Source organism: Hylobates moloch, unplaced genomic scaffold (assembly GCF_009828535.3).
Source record: "Hylobates moloch isolate HMO894 unplaced genomic scaffold, HMol_V3 SCAFFOLD_9, whole genome shotgun sequence".
Classification (NCBI taxonomy): domain Eukaryota; kingdom Metazoa; phylum Chordata; class Mammalia; order Primates; family Hylobatidae; genus Hylobates; species Hylobates moloch.
The window spans coordinates 59,922,873-59,938,883 of NW_026652284.1; the positions used below are offsets into that span (position 1 = coordinate 59,922,873).

The 16,011-nt window shown below is 39.7% G+C and overlaps 1 protein-coding gene across 5 annotated transcripts in view; it reads left to right on the forward strand.

Moving 5' to 3' along the window:
• STMN2 (stathmin 2) overlaps positions 1-16,011 on the forward strand; it is a 149,953-nt gene that overhangs the window by 89,427 nt on the left and 44,515 nt on the right. For 4 of the 5 annotated variants that reach the window (XM_058444022.1, XM_058444021.1, XM_032759895.2 and 1 more), the window contains one exon: positions 2,922-2,987. The exons of the other annotated variant lie outside the window; for it this stretch is intronic. In XM_058444022.1, the coding sequence (XP_058300005.1) occupies positions 2,922-2,987 (66 nt within the window). The remainder of the gene's footprint in view (positions 1-2,921; positions 2,988-16,011) is intronic. 5 annotated transcript variants of the gene reach the window in all.

Sequence of the window (16,011 nt, forward strand, 5' to 3'; positions counted from 1 at the left end):
GTTCATACATGATAACCCTTCAGTCTACCCAAATCCCTGCACGACAGATACTGGTTGTCCTTAGTTTACACTGTGCAAATGTAGTATCTATTCTTTGAGTGTCCACCCATTCTCATCAAAACCATTTGCTTCAGGAAAAGCTGATCTCACCTCCAGACCTCTGGGGCCAACTCTATCTATATGGTTAGACGAAACAGCAAATGCACTTTTATTATTAGAGCCAGTTTGTGTTATTTTTTCAAATTTTTGCAACAAAACATGATCCACAATACACAAGATCATATTCACTCCCCCAAATTAATATTTTCTTAAAAAGATGGGTGTTACATTTTCCTTCACTTTCTATTTTTTAGACATTAACGAGAAGCTTGGCTAGCATCACAAAAGCCTGAAACATCATCAAATAAATATTTGTTGAATAAATCAGCTGAACAAATGAATAAGTGAATAACATATTGAATATGAAATAATTTTTCTGTTCATATTTCACCCTTACTTCCCCATGTGAATATGCATGATAGTATATTGTAATGATAAAAGAAAACAAAAAGCAATTTGATAATGGCACAGTCCTTTGAATTTATTTGGTTTTTCTTAGCTGATTGACAATTTTGCCTACTATCTTTTTATTCTATGGTAAATCATATTGACCTACTCTCTTCCCCGTTTGACATTATTTAAAAATCATTCATAACTGAAGTTAGGTGGCTAACACCAAGAAAATCGGAAATAGAAAAGAGTCACACAGGTGACCCTTAGGGCAGTAGAATGAGTGTTTTGTTTTCCTCATAGTGATCAAAAGTGCAATCGATTTCATTCAGCAGCCAACTGCAGTTGTTAAAGACATTAATGCCATGACTTAGGGCCCTTGTTCTCCAAGGAAGCTGAAGAATGTGTAGAGATGACACACAGCCTGAGGGGAAAGGGTGTGGTGGGGAGAAGAGAAATACTTTGAAAATATTAGTCACACAGACATGCTGAAGATCCTTCACCTCATGAGTGATAACTACTCCAGTGAGAGGTGATTAACTGTTACATTTAAAGTGGGAAATGCCTATATATAGAGAGAAAATGGTTATTTATTTCCAGACCCTGCCAACTTCCATATCCTGCTGTGTCATAGTCACAGACCTGTTCAAAGACAGGAACTATAATTTCTAATCTTCCTGTTCAAGAAATAATTTTATTGATCTCCACTTCATCTTTTATTTTCCCCATGATTCAGCAGGTCAAAACTGTTCCAGTTCCAGTAGCATCCTATCATTCAGCAAAATGTCCATGAGGTTAAAATGTCTTACAAGTTAATAGGAGGCGAAGAAATTTATTTCAGCACCAAGGAGAGTGCCCTGTTATTTTCAATTGGTTTTATGTATTTGAAACTATGTATTTTTTCTGAGGATAGAAAAAAAATTGAAACGTGATTGGACAGAAAGCTGCTAAAAGCCTATTTTAATAAGAAGAAAAAAATATTCATTTTTCTGAAATTAAAAACTTGACAGGGTTTCATACCTGTTCATGATTGCAACAATGTTCTCTTCTTTCGGCTTTCAAATATGTCGGAATTAGCAATTCTTTGCCTATTTTTCTAATATTAAAACCAGTTTCTGCATGCAATTAGACTGGCTCAATAAAGTCACAGAAGTGTTAAATTAGCAGTAATTAAAAGCTTCATGCAGCAACTCCTAAACTTTTTCTCACCATTCGCAGAGCTGTGCACATAGCAAATGCTCAATACATATTTAAGTCAAGTGAAAGAGAACAAATGAATGACTGGCATCCATTAAGTGAGAAGGAGGAACGAATAAATGCCTTGTTTGTAATGAAAGTCACTTTTTGCAACTAGTCTCAAAGATCCTCACATATGACATTGCTCAATCCGAAACTTGAACACATCCTTCCTGGGCCTACATAAACGTAGTCTCTCTGGATATCAGAAAAATAATGCCCCAGACCACACCTTTCATCTCTTCTAAGTTTTCCATGTAAAGCATTCTCCTTAGAGCCCTGGAAAGGTTACTAAAATTTTGACCCACTTAATCCTACATCTTCAGGGCAACATGGCATTCACCTGTGGTTTCCTTAATGCCCAAACCAGCCAGCCAACCTGTTTCTGCCGTGTTAACAAATGGACAGGACACAGGCGCCAGAGGTTAAACTTTCTTCCTCTTCCCCCATGTCCCCAGGTGAACCATAATTACCATCCCTATTCCCAAGCAACCAGGTAGCCCCTTCCTCTGTGCCAAGAGAAGAAAACACCATGCTTCCCTCTCCTGAGAGACCTTCAAAAGTTTAGAGACCCCTAAGTCCAGCTGTGCTAAAAGATAAAGGACAATAATGCAAGTCTGCTCTGAGCTGCTTCCATAGCCAGCCATAGGGTAGCCCTGAAGGACTAGAAGCAAGGACAAAGCCAAAGGTGAAAGAAAATATGAAAAAGTGAAAACACAGTATTTAAACAGAATTTTCCAACAGCCTGCATATAGTGAGGACTTCTCAAGCTTCTGAATCCTTTTCCATTGAATTGTGCAATGGCACATGTATGAGCAAAGTCAAGCCTCCTGGCTCCCAGGTAGGCACAGCCCAGTTCTTAGCTCCTAGGAAGCTTCAGGGCTTAAAGCTCCACTCTACTTGGACTGTACTATCAGGCCCCCAAAATGGGGGGAGCCGCCAGGGAAGGACTGATTTCCATTTCAAACTGCATTCTGGTACTTTGTACTCCAGCACCATTGGCCGATCAATATTTAATGCTTGGAGATTCTGACTCTGCGGGAGTCATGTCAGGGGACCTTGGGAGCCAATCTGCTTGAGCTTCTGAGTGATAATTATTCATGGGCTCCTGCCTCTTGCTCTTTCTCTAGCACGGTCCCACTCTGCAGACTCAGTGCCTTATTCAGTCTTCTCTCTCGCTCTCTCCGCTGCTGTAGCCGGACCCTTTGCCTTCGCCACTGCTCAGCGTCTGCACATCCCTACAATGGCTAAAACAGCAATGGGTAAGGCACCGCGCCTCGTTCTCCGTCGGCTCTACCTGGAGCCCACCTCTCACCTCCTCTCTTGAGCTCTAGAAGCATTCAGAGATATTTTATAAAGAAAAAGACGTTAATGGTAACAGAGGACCAGGAAGGACAGGGCAGTTCTCGGGGAGGTGGGAGGGCAGAGAAGAGGTCTATGGAAATCTAAAGCGAAGAATTTCTTTTAAAAGGTAGAAGCAGGTAAGTTTCCCTCCTGTGGGTAGAGAATTTATTCTGTTTCCATATTTAAAATTAGGACTCAATCGTGAAGGGAGGAAGCTACCTTAACTGTTTGCCTTAAATGGGCTTAAGGGACATTTTGGAAAGTGCTTTATAACGACCTTTTTTTTTTTTCTTTCTTCTCTAGTTTAAGAAGAAAAATAGGAAAGGGGAAAAGGGAAGGTGGGAGAAAGGAAAAAGAAAATTGCAAAGTCAAAGCGGTCCCATCCCGCTGTTTGAAAGATGGGTGGAGACGGGGGGAGGGGATGGAGAGAACTGGGCACATTTTACGGTATTGTCTCCTCGGAGAAACCGCTAGTCCTGGGGTGCGGTGCAGGGAGGTAAGACGGCCGGGGACAGGGTGGGGGTAGGACCTGCGCTCTTTTGTTTTAGGGCAAGGGAGGGGAAGGAGAGAGGAAGTCGCGGAGGGCGTGGAGGGCGCGGGTGGGCAGCTGCAGGGGCGGGGAAGCGCGCGGCGGGGAGGGGTGGAGGGACAGCGGCTTCGAAGGCGCTGGGGTGGGGTTTCTTTGTGTGCGGACCAGCGGTCCCGGGGGGAGGCACCTGCAGCGCTGGGCGCACAATGCGGACAGCCCCACCCAGTGCGGAACCGCGCAGCCCCGCCCCCTGCCCGGTGCTGCATCTTCATTCGAAAGGGGGTCGGGTGGGGAGCGCAGCGTGACACCCAGGAGCCCAGCCCTGCGGGGACAGCGGCGCCACGCCCCGCGCTCCCCGCTCCCGACTCCCCACCGCGGCTTCCAAGAGAGACCTGACCACTGACCCCGCCCTCCCCACGCTGGCCTCATTGTTCTGCTTTTAAGAGAGATGGGAAAAGTGGGTTAACATTTTTCTTTTAGGAAGCAAATTACATAGAGTGTTTAGACATAGACACAGATAAAGGGTTCTCTGAAGACCTTTGATCGTTTGCGGGAAAAGCTTCTAGAACCTAGACATGTGTATGTATAATAATAGAGATGACATGAAACCGTATATAAAGCAAAAGAGGTCAAAGTCTTAAGTTGAGCCACGCGAAATTTCCGTTTTGTGGGTCAGACAGTGACAAATATCGGCAATTTCATAAGCTCAGACAAGACAGTAGAGACACAGGATGACCGGAAAAGATTCTGGATTCAGGGCCTTCATCCGCAATTGGTCTTGTGCCTTGAGTGCCCACGGTTCTGGCGATCAGTGGCCCCGGGGTGAACAGGCAGGGTGGGGCCTGGGGTCCTCTGGCAGCTGGAAGCACGTGTCCGCCGGGACTTGGTTGCAGGATGCGGAGACAGGGAAAGCTGCCGAAAGGGCTCCATCTGCGCGGCTCCGCCCTGCCCCACCCTCCCCGCGGAGCTGGGGAGACCTCAGGCTCCGAGACTGGCGGGGAAGAGGAATGCGGGAGGGGCAGTTGAGCTGTATGCAGTCCTGGAACCTCTTTTTTCAGCCCCGCAGTCCACACCGGCCCGAGCACCCCTTGATGTGCGCAGACCCCCGGCGTGGCTCTCAGCCCCAGCACCGAGCCCCTCCCCGCCAAGCGGGTGGCTCTGCAGAAAAGCTGGCTCGAGCCCCTCCCGGCCACACAAAGGCGCGGCCCCACCCAGCCCGGGCGCGAGACCGCAGAGGTGACCCCCTTCCCGGGGATTCAGGGAGGGCTCTCTCTTCTCGCCCACCCACGGTCCGCGGAGCTCGGGGCTTTTTTTCCCCCAGCCCAAGCCCCCCGCCCACTCTCTGTTCTCTATGATTTTCCAGAATGGAGACCCCGCGAGGGGCTTCTCTAAGGGAGACCCTCGCTCCTCCAGCGGGGCGCGGCTCGGCCCCACCCCTCCCAGCTGAGGCCCAGAGCCGCCTACCGCTGGCCGGGTGGGGGCGCACGTGGCGATTGGGTGCGTGGAGCGCAGCCAGCCCTGCAGAGCCCCGCGCCGCGCCCTGCGCTCCCCTCCCCGGAGCTGGGCGCTCGCCCCCGCGGTGCAGCCGGGGAGACCGGTTTCTGCGCAGTGTCCTGAGCTACCCCCGCTTTCCACAATTCGCAGTTCACTCGCACGTCCAGAAAGGTTCTGAGAATGGGTGGTGGGGGCGATCTCGCCTCGCTTTCTGCACCCCTCAGAAAGGTTTCCGCTGCAGGCTAGCGGCTGCAAACTCATCGTCATCATCAGTATTATTATCATTTCAAATCGTTGTTATTATTTAATGATTCAGTAGCCTTATTTGTTCTCATTTATTCAAAAGGGACGTGGATTGCTCTTGGTTAAGGATTAACCCTTGTTGCGTTCACTTTGCTTCCTCCTAATTGCCCTCATCCCTTTCCCCCACAAAAAGGAAAATTTGTCTCCAGTCTTTCATTTTAAGTTATAAAGCAAATATATTTTTGCTTCCTGCCAGGATTATATATGTTCATGTGGCTAAGATACACGTGCAGGTGCTTGCTAAGAACAGGGTTTGTGTGCCAACGATTGCTGGAAAATTCTCTGCAGAGAATTGTTTGTGGCTGCAATGGGTGAGAATACACATATATAATTGAGATGATCTTCAACATAAGGTTATATCTATAAATATATAAACATAGTTGATGCACAAAATTTTAAGTTTTTTCCCCCGAAACTGTTCTTCCAACTGCTGATTCTTGATACAGCCTCAATCCTACACAGATACATGGATCGTGAAATGGTAGCCGCCATCCAAATAAAAATCTCACCCCAAATATGACAAACGCAAAGATCCTTTCTGGCCATAATTTAACCGCATTTGCAAATCATGAAAAGAACACTACTTCTGCAGTATTAAAATAATAGATTTTGAAGTTAATTCCAATTTCAAAGATAATTAATTATCAGGGCGAGTGCTTTTTTCCTGATTTATTAAGCAATTACGTATTCAGCATGATTGTAAGAGGTGCATATAATATTCCCCATTATCTTTTCTAATGAAGTGGGCAGCTTCTGAATGGATATGTAAGTAACTAGAAATGAAAAGTTGAGGATTTGGTCAGGATTTCAGGATAAAACTGAAAGAAATGGCAGTAGTTTATCAATTAATCTCATGTATTTAGTTTATACCAGGTGAGTAAGCTGAGCCTGCAATAAACACTCTCTGACCCAGTGTAACACGTCGCAGGTAGCCAGAATGATAGTATAAATTAATAGACCTGGTGGTGTTTGTCTATGCACGTTAAAATTCTCTGAGAGAAAGTAAATTTTAAAATGATAATTAAGATTGGACATTTGTGCTATTAAAACCTAGAACTTTAGTCAAAATTCACAGTGGTTTTTTACAATAATGTGACTTACAGATTTGTAGTAAATTATTCTATTCTAAAAGAGAAATGAGTGTTTTTATTGTTACAGCTATTACCTCGTTAATATTTTTAGCAAACTTTATTTGTTGCATTGAAAGCAGTTTTAATTACTTTGGGTTTTTATTTTTCAAATTACTAATGGATAGACGGTGGAATAAGCATTTGATCATTTGGCACAATATGACTTCCATCAAATAGCTCATTCTCAGTGATTAAAAAATGCTGCAAGAGGCTACATTTTACTCAGATTCAGGAAATGTCCTTTCAGAGTGCCATAAAGCTGATTCATATAATAAAATAGTTTTCTTCCCTATAATTTAAGATCAAATAGTTACTTAGTTCTGTGAATACCTACCAGTAGCTATCAAACAGAATTTTGAAGTTAAATCTCTACAACTAACAATGAAGTGGAGGATGAATCGATTACATATTGAATGGAAGACTTTGTCATTGATAAATTCAGACCATCTTTAGGAAAATTCCGGATTTATCAATCACCATTATTTTTTACTTCACCTGAGTGTGACTGATCATATGCTCAGGCTACCTTGGTAGCTCATTGCTCACAGGTGGCTGAAAAAAGCTGGCCTCCGAGCAGGAGGAAGCTCACAGCACAAACCTAGGCCTGGGCGTGGCCACCGGGAGCTGCTGATATCGAACCCCAGCTCACACCAGTTTCTTTTTTGGTCGTGGGAAGAAAAACACATATTATCCTGTTGTCACAAGAACTGTGACCTTATATGAAAAATGCTAGAATTTTTTCATTAAAAAAGAAAATACTGAATTAGCCAGTGACCCAGATGTTTTCAGAACCTAGACTGGTTCTGTCCATTGGAAAACCTCGGCGTCTGCATTAACTTTTCACCACACTAGAGGGCAATCATGTTCTCTAAAAAAGCAGATGATTGATGTAAACCTAGTTCCAAATATTAACTGTTTAATAAAATCTTTTCTTTTACCAGGAACATTCGAGTGTTTATTCAATAAGCTGATGCCATGCTTTACCCTAGTGGATGAACAGAGCTTGTACAATTTTCAAGGAGACAGGATGAAATGAGTGGTCATAATCTGAAAGTAGATACATGCCCTGGTTAATTATTCCCTGATGGTTTTACTTCTCAGTTTTATTACACTGTTATTATGATACCATTTATGTTACTTCTGAGATTTTTGTAGTGGATAAATAGTAGAAAAATGTCAGTAGTAATGGCAAAATTATTTAGCAGCCGAATATTTTAATGCTTAAAAATAAAGGAATAAATTAAAGAAAATCATTGTTTACTTCTTCATCGATTTGAAATGTGCCCCCTGTTCAGGGCACATCTGAATATCAGAATCTCCACCTGCAGAGAATATGCAGGTTAGCGAGTAAAACAGGCAGGTATGTGATACTGAGGAGGTGTACCAAAAACTGACTGCTATTATTTTTCCCGTCTTCTAAGTCTGTCTTTCTTTTCCATTTAAAGATACCTTTTTAAATCTAATCCAATGTGATTTCAATCTAATTTTATCAGATTTCAACAATTATTGAGCATCTCCTTGTAGTGGTTTTCTGTTTATTAGAAAATCGATGTTAACTTTAATGAAGTAAGAAGAAATTATATAAGCATAAACTAATTTTGGGTATCATCAAAAGTGGATTTTTTAAATGTATGCATTGATAGAATTATTTTTCTATTACATTTTATGTAATTCTAATCCATCTATAAAATATTTAATAGTGTCATATTACTGTGTTCCTCAAACTTTGATTTGCATATGAATTACCTTTGATTTTCATTAAAATGCAAATTCTGATTCAATACATCTGGCTTGAGGCAGACATTCTGTCTTCCGAACAAGCTCCCAGATGATGCTGATTCTGACCACTAAACACATCAGTTTTAGGGATATTAACCTGTAATATACAGGTATCCCTCCTAGTAAGCTCTGGTATTATGTCTTAACATTTTTAAATCCATGGTAATCTTTACAAAATATTTTACTTCTGAACTCATATACCTAGGGATTTTATTACTCTGGGAATTATGTGTTCTGCCCCATCACTCTCTCTTAATTGGATTTTTTAAATTATATTCATATTGCAGGACTCAGCAGAAGACCTTCGAGAGAAAGGTAGAAAATAAGAATTTGGCTCTCTGTGTGAGCATGTGTGTGTGTGTGCGAGAGAGAAAGAAAGAGAGAGAGTCTGCCTAAGAAGAAATGAATGTGAATGCGGCTTGTGGCACAGTTAACAAGGATGATAAATCAATAATGCAAGCTTACTATTATTTATGAATAGCAATACTGAAGAAATTAAAACAAAAGATTGCTGTCTCAATATATCATATTTATTATTTACGAAATGATTCTAAGAGTATTTCTTCCTGAATACCATGTGAGAAAATTCTTAAGAATTTATTGAGTATGACTATATTTGAAAAGAGTGTTTTCTTCTGCTTATCTAAGTCAATAAAGGATCTTCATTATTCAATTCTAACTTTCTAAGGAAGTCAACCTGCAGATCAAAAAGAGGATCTTCAAGGAATAGCATCAAAGACATACTCAGGTCTCCCATGCAGTGACTGGCTGACCATGCAGCCATTACCACCTTTCTGGAAATGTTATGCTGCAAAAATGATACAATACATGAAATATCTCAAATTAAAAATATAGCATTTCCCAAATAGGGCACTAAAAACATGATTCCAAATAAAACTAGCTTCAGGGTTTGCAGAATATACTATTACTCAACACAAAGGTGGACTAAGTCTCAAAGTTAGCCATTCAGTTGTTGTTAACAGTTCATTTCAGCGTCTCTCAGAAGCTGGGAAACTTTCCATTTTTGCAATTTCTTGTACATTGAAGGAAAGGAAGACACACTAAGACAGCATTACAAAAGTAATTCATGTTTTAAATGTTTAATTCTGGCAGTCAATTGGGGCTATCTGTATAACCTCATTTGGAGATGACAAAAATCTAAACTTGAGGGCCTTGAGCCAATAAGTCTTCCTATTTCTTTACTCAAACATTTTCCCACAATGGTGCTTTCTTTCAACAGTTTTTCTGGTGTATTCATAAATTCCAGATTCTCTATGGGAAGTAACTTTTATTGATTGATTTAACCCTTGTATAGCACATATAACATGCAAGGCATTGTTCTAAGAACTTTCCATATATTAACTGTGTTAATCACCTAATAATCCTAAGAAGTAGGTTCTATTACAGATATGGAAACTGAGGCACAGAAAGTTGAAGTATCTTACTCAAGATCACACAGTCAGATCCAGAATTTGGGCCCAGGCCATCTGGCTTTGGAATCCATGTTTCACCAATTCCTGCTAGTCTCATATCTGTTCCATGTTAGAGGTGAGCTCCCACTGCAGAGGTCACACCTGTGATATCACCATTTTATTTAAACAGACCTGAGATGGTCTTCTCCTTTCTGATCACAGACTCACCTTGAAGAGAAAACACTTCCAAATTGATGCCTAGTTTTAATAGCTTACCTGGGGCTTATTCAAATAATTGCCATGATTTAGGCTTTGGGAGAAAGAGAGCTATGAGGCCGTGTGGGTTGTGACGTATGAGACACATGGCATTCTGCAGGCTCAGCACAGCATCGATTTCTGGCGTGAACACACTCTGACGACCAGTTCCAGAAATAACGTTGACTTAATCTCCTCAGTCCCATCATGGTTAGCACATTTCAAAATGCCTCCTTAACTACTTCCGTAGGCCAGAGAGATTTGGTTTTAACATTTTGTTGAATAAAATAAATTTACACATTCACATTTAATGTAACTATTAGATGTTATTTCAAGATTCTCTTCATATTATTACCATCAAAGCAGGCAGGCAGGCAGAAGAGAACTGTAGGAAGGTTCTGAATCCCTTGTGAAACATTTTTAATTATCTTTTAATAAAGGAATCAGGCCCTGTCATTTGTCAAGGAGACATTTGCAGTAGTAAAGCTTGTGTTTATAATATCCATTTTTATTAGTCATGATTAAAGATAACATTTGTGTACATTTGTTCTCACAAAACACTTTTATATGAATGTAAAGGTTAATTAATGCATTTCAGCAATCATTTTGCTAGTCATCTGGAAATACAGCTTCTTTAGGAATTGTACTTAGAGAAGGAGCCACATATTATACTATAAAACCATAACAAAAATATTTTAAGCTTTTTCTCACTTGTTGACCTCCAGAGTAAAATATTTAATACTCTGGAAAATTATAGGTTTCAAAATTTATTTTATGGCAAGAAATAGATAATTACAGTTCTCATAGAGCACATTTAAAATAATTTATTTTTATAGGGCAACAATATTGCCTGGGACTGAATTTTTTTTTTACAAAGATTGTAAAGCAACACGTGGAAGAGTGCCCATTTAGCAGTTATTCTTCTGGAATAATTGTATTTTGGATGTTGGAGTTTGTACATTATCCATTAGTACAAGTACCCAATATAACGATAGATCATCAGGATAATAAATCTGTCCATCTTTTAGTTGTATGTCTTTATATCAGGATAAAGATAATTGAGTGAAATTTATCTAAACCTAGTCCCACAAATACTTTTACAAGACAGCATGTTAAAGTGTAAATTAAATTTTTATTGGCATTCTACTCTGTCTTTGGAAGTTTTTTTTCCTTATGAAATGCAGCCATAAAGTTTAACTTCCATTAACAAAGCTGCTCACAGTAAACCCTATTATAATAATAGTTTTCCAGTCTGGGCTTCCTAGTGAGGAGCAACCTAACTCACACGAAACAGCTCCAACTTATAATATATTGACTGTTACAAAACTGAGACCAGAAATTCCCATCAAGATGGTACTGTTATCATTTCCAGACTCTCAGGGGAAGAACATCAATCATCTCAGGCACTTTTAGGATGGACTTACTGCAGCCTCCCTGGGAACTCTGCTTCAGAACATAATTATTTTTATTACTGCAGAGTTACTTTTTATTTCCAATAAAAATATCTATTGTTATTATTCAAGTCTTACAGGTTTATCTGAGAAATTCCAATTAGCACCCTTCTCATAATAATTATTCAAACACATGAAAAATTACCAAGGTTGTTCTAGTCTTTTGATGACATATTACATGATCCTGCACTCTTGTCACTTTAAAAATTATCTTTTTGGCCGGGCGCGGTGGCTCACGCTTATAATCCCAGCACTTTGGGAGGCCGAGGCGGGTGGATCACGAGGTCAGGAGATCAAGACCACGGTGAAACCCCGTCTCTACTAAAAATACAAAAAAATTAGCCGGGCGTGGTGGTGGGCGCCTGTAGTCCCAGCTACTCGGAGAGGCTGAGGCAGGAGAATGGTGTGAACCCGGGAGGCGGAGCTTGCAGTGAGCCGAGATTGCGCCCCTGCACTCCAGCCTGGGCGACAGAGCAAGACTCTGTCTCAAAAAAAAAAAAAAAATTATCTTTTTATTTTATTTCTGGTGATTTTTTTCTTATATAGTTTTTAAAAAGGAGCAGGCAAGCATAGAAGACTAAAAAATGTTCAAAAGAAAAATTAAATCGCATGATCTATCTATATGGGACCTTGTCATTTTTAGAAAACATTCACCTGCTTCATCCTTTTTAATCTTCATATAATCCCTCTGAGATGAGCATAGTATGCAAGTTGTCTTATTTAAAGATTGGTAAATTTAAGCTCAAATAACTTATTCAGTGGCAAGCCTCAGAGGCAGACTCGGAACCCAGATCTAATATATATTATATATATATATATAATAACATATAATATATGTATTACATATAATAAAGTTGTGTATATTATTTACCTATTATAAAATATTTATATGTAATATATAAATATGTTATATATCATGTATGTGCCTATTTCATACATATATACACATTCACTCAAAATAAGGTTTAGCACTCCCTCCACTGTCCTGTAATAAAACATGCACAGTGAGAATAGCCATACACTAGGCATATTTGTCTTCAGTTTAAAGTCATCGATAGTCAGTGTCACTAACTAAAGTAAAATAGATTGGAGCACCAACTTTGTTCTGAAGCCTGTGCTAGGTATTATGAGAACAAAAATAGAAATATTCCTCACCCTTGGTGGATTTAGTCTTTTGCAGAAAAAAAGATCCTGTACATGTCAAAAAGTTCAATAGTAATAATGGTAATTTATAACTATAAATGGCAGTCACCATCTCACAATTTCACCATCTTCACAATTTTATTAAACTGCCCTACAATATTACAAGATAGTACATAATGATATACTAGTAACATCAACTAGGAAGTACTAAGATCCACCAAAAGGCTGAAAAAATTAAATATTTAATGAGTCCATCAACCAATCTGGCCAGAGAATTCTTTAACTAAAATGCTTCCCAAAGTTTACTGAGAATCAGCAGTGTTGGAGGAGCTAGCCTCCACCCCCAGAGGTTCTCACTCTATGGGTCTGAAGCAGGTCCCATGGATTTGCATTTCTAACAAGCTCCCAGGTGGTGCTGATGAGGCTGATTCAGAACCACACTTAGAGTAAACCTAAAACAGCAGTGACCTGTAGGGTCCCCAAGCAGCAGGCCAGGACAGCATGTGAGTTACCTCTGTGGAGCTCTGCAACAAGGTGTCAAGAGGTCAGAGTCTAAGTCCCCATCAGCTCTGCCCTTCTCAGTGCTGCTGGTGCTGCATGGAAGGAAGAGCCCAGAAGGGATTCTGAGTTTCAGTCTTTACTCTTGCTGACTCACCTTGGTCAGGTCAATTTTCCTCTTTGTTCCTCTAATTCAGCATCTGTAAAATAGCCATGTGAACTGCCTTGTCCATATCAGAGGGTCTGTTTCAGACTCAAGGAAACAAACATGAAAGTGATTAGTGTCTGTCAAGTACTATATAAATGCAAGAAGTTGAGTTTTTAAATTGTCATTAGATATAAATACCCATGTGCATGCATTTAGAATGAGTAAAGAGGGAACAAGGAGCACAATCAAAAACTGAGTCATTTGCTTTTTGAAAAATACTTTCTAAGTAATGAAAAGTGAAATAAAATGTTAATTGAGTCCCTCTGACAACAGCACCAGACGTTTTGCAGTTCTTGTGATTAGAACCCACCTGGCCAGCCCTTCTTCCTCCCAAAGAAGAGCCTTCTTCTTCTTAAATGAAGGTTGGCTCAGAAGAAGCGATTAACTCATCCAACATTTCATTACAGTCAATCCACATCCAACTTTTCCCCAACTCAATCTGCTTTAAGGGAAGGATGGTAAGTGGTGGCCCAAGATGGCAGCCACCAAGCTTAGAGAATCTCTGGAAGCAGGGATGTCCCCAGCAAGTAGACACTGAAAATATGAGAGGGCTGATAAGCCAGAGATAAAACTCAGTACTTTGCTTCTGGTCCATGTCTACCCCTTTCTTGGCACCACCTTGACACACTACCCTCTGAGTCCACCTTCCTGAGATGGTACAAACTCTGCTTAGACAAAGCAGCCCATGTCCAAATGTGTTAAGGCTTAGTTTAAAGCTGCCTTCAAAAGTTAAAACAGAAGTGTAAAGCTCTGTGCAATTAAAAATAATCAGCTTGTCTTAGAACTCAAATGAATGTAAAATCCTATGAAAATTAAGAAGCAGTACCACAAGTTCCCCCCAAAAGTCCTTAGGGCAGCAACTGTTCCTGTTACAGGTAAGAGAGAGCTCTAGTGGATTAGAGGTAGGTGTGGGTATCCAGTGGACATGGTTTTGAACCATGCTCCACTACTCATTATCTGAGAATTCTTAAGCAAATTTATTAATCATTTCTATATTACAATTTTCTCAGTTATGAAATGGGAAAACAATAGCTAAATCACGTGGTTGTTAAATAAGCAATTGATTGTTGAGCATTTGGTAATCGAAAATATTAATCTCCTTCCCTGATTCCCTAGATAAATGATGAAAATACTAAATAAAAATAATAAAAATTTAAAGTGAACATCTCAATTCTTATACTTTGTTAATTTCTACATGTATTACAAATCTACTAGAAATTACTTGGAATTGAGGAAATGATTACTGCTTAATAATTCTTTGTGGTAGAGGGAGAGTTGGTATCATATTTATGAGACAGCAGCCAATATAGTATATCTCCAAGGAAAAAATCCATTCTACATAATGCCAGAATTTAATAGTTAAGCATTTTATCTAGGTCACAGCACAATAAGCAAGATGGATAATTAAAATGAAAGTATATTTCTCTTGCACATATTTCTCATTTCATGTTTCCTTATCATATTTTATATCTTACCCTACTTCAAATACATATATACCTTCAATAAAACTGAGCCTTCTTGCTTACCCAGGAAGTTTTATCATTCAGTAGAAATAAAAGATGATTTTAGAAATATTAAAATATAAAAATCTACACTGAGGACTTTTGAATGTAGGAAAAAGAATTATATCACACACACACACGTACACGCATGCATGCATACACACACACACAGAACCTCTGGTTCCTTCTTAACATCAATCCATCAGTTTCACTCCCACCCCATATCACTTGACTGTGCACAATATCTCATCGCCACCTCCCAGTCTTCTCCCTGCCTGGCACCCTCCTGCTCTCCTGCTTCCACTTAAACACCCTTCCTTCAGCTAGATCTTTTCTTTCAGGGATCCTCCAGTTACTTTCTTATCTGGATCAGTTTAGCCTTCCTCTTCTCCACACATTAGTGGATAAGCACGACAAAGACACTAGAGACAAATAATACAAACAGAATATATCTTAGATGAGTACGGTGACGAAAAGGATATGGATACTTAGAGTTTAGCACTATTCTCTCAGCCACTCAGGAAAGCAACGCCTTTACAGTCAATAGTGTTTCAGGTACCAATCAATAATCTGTTATTGCTATTTTTAAAATCTATAAGGTATCAGTAAAATGTAATTACTAGAGCAACGAAGATATCTTGTGAAATCAAATTAGTATTCATCTAGCAACTGAGTACAAAGGTTTAAGGGAGGATAACTACCAATACCAAAGCATTTTAAGCATTTTGTTTTGACTCCTAAATATCAAATCATGTAAATGTGTGGTACATAAACTAGGAATTATATTTATGACATAGCTGCAGACATATTAAAAGAAATATGTGCTTATATTTACAAGTATACTACAGTTCTTTTTCATATTAGATACTGTTGATGATAATCTGCATATAAAAATGCTCAATATTTTTTCACATTTATAAGCCATAAAATACAGGTAATAAAATATGCTTCTACTCTCATAAAAATGGAATAGTGACAAAGAAGGAGCTTTATATGAAAGCACCATTACAATTTAAACTCCCACAAGGTCATAATATATTGCACTAAGCAGGAGAGTTCAGCTTACTTATTTAAAAAAAAAAAAATTCTAATGAGGTTCTGGAATGCACAGCCAAAGCATAAAGGTGGAAATAAAAGACATGCATGTCTTCTGAACTGATCTGGTTGATGATTTTTTAAAAAAAGGTTTTGTGTCTTCTGACTTGGTTGATGATTTTTTTAAAAAAAGGATTTGTGGT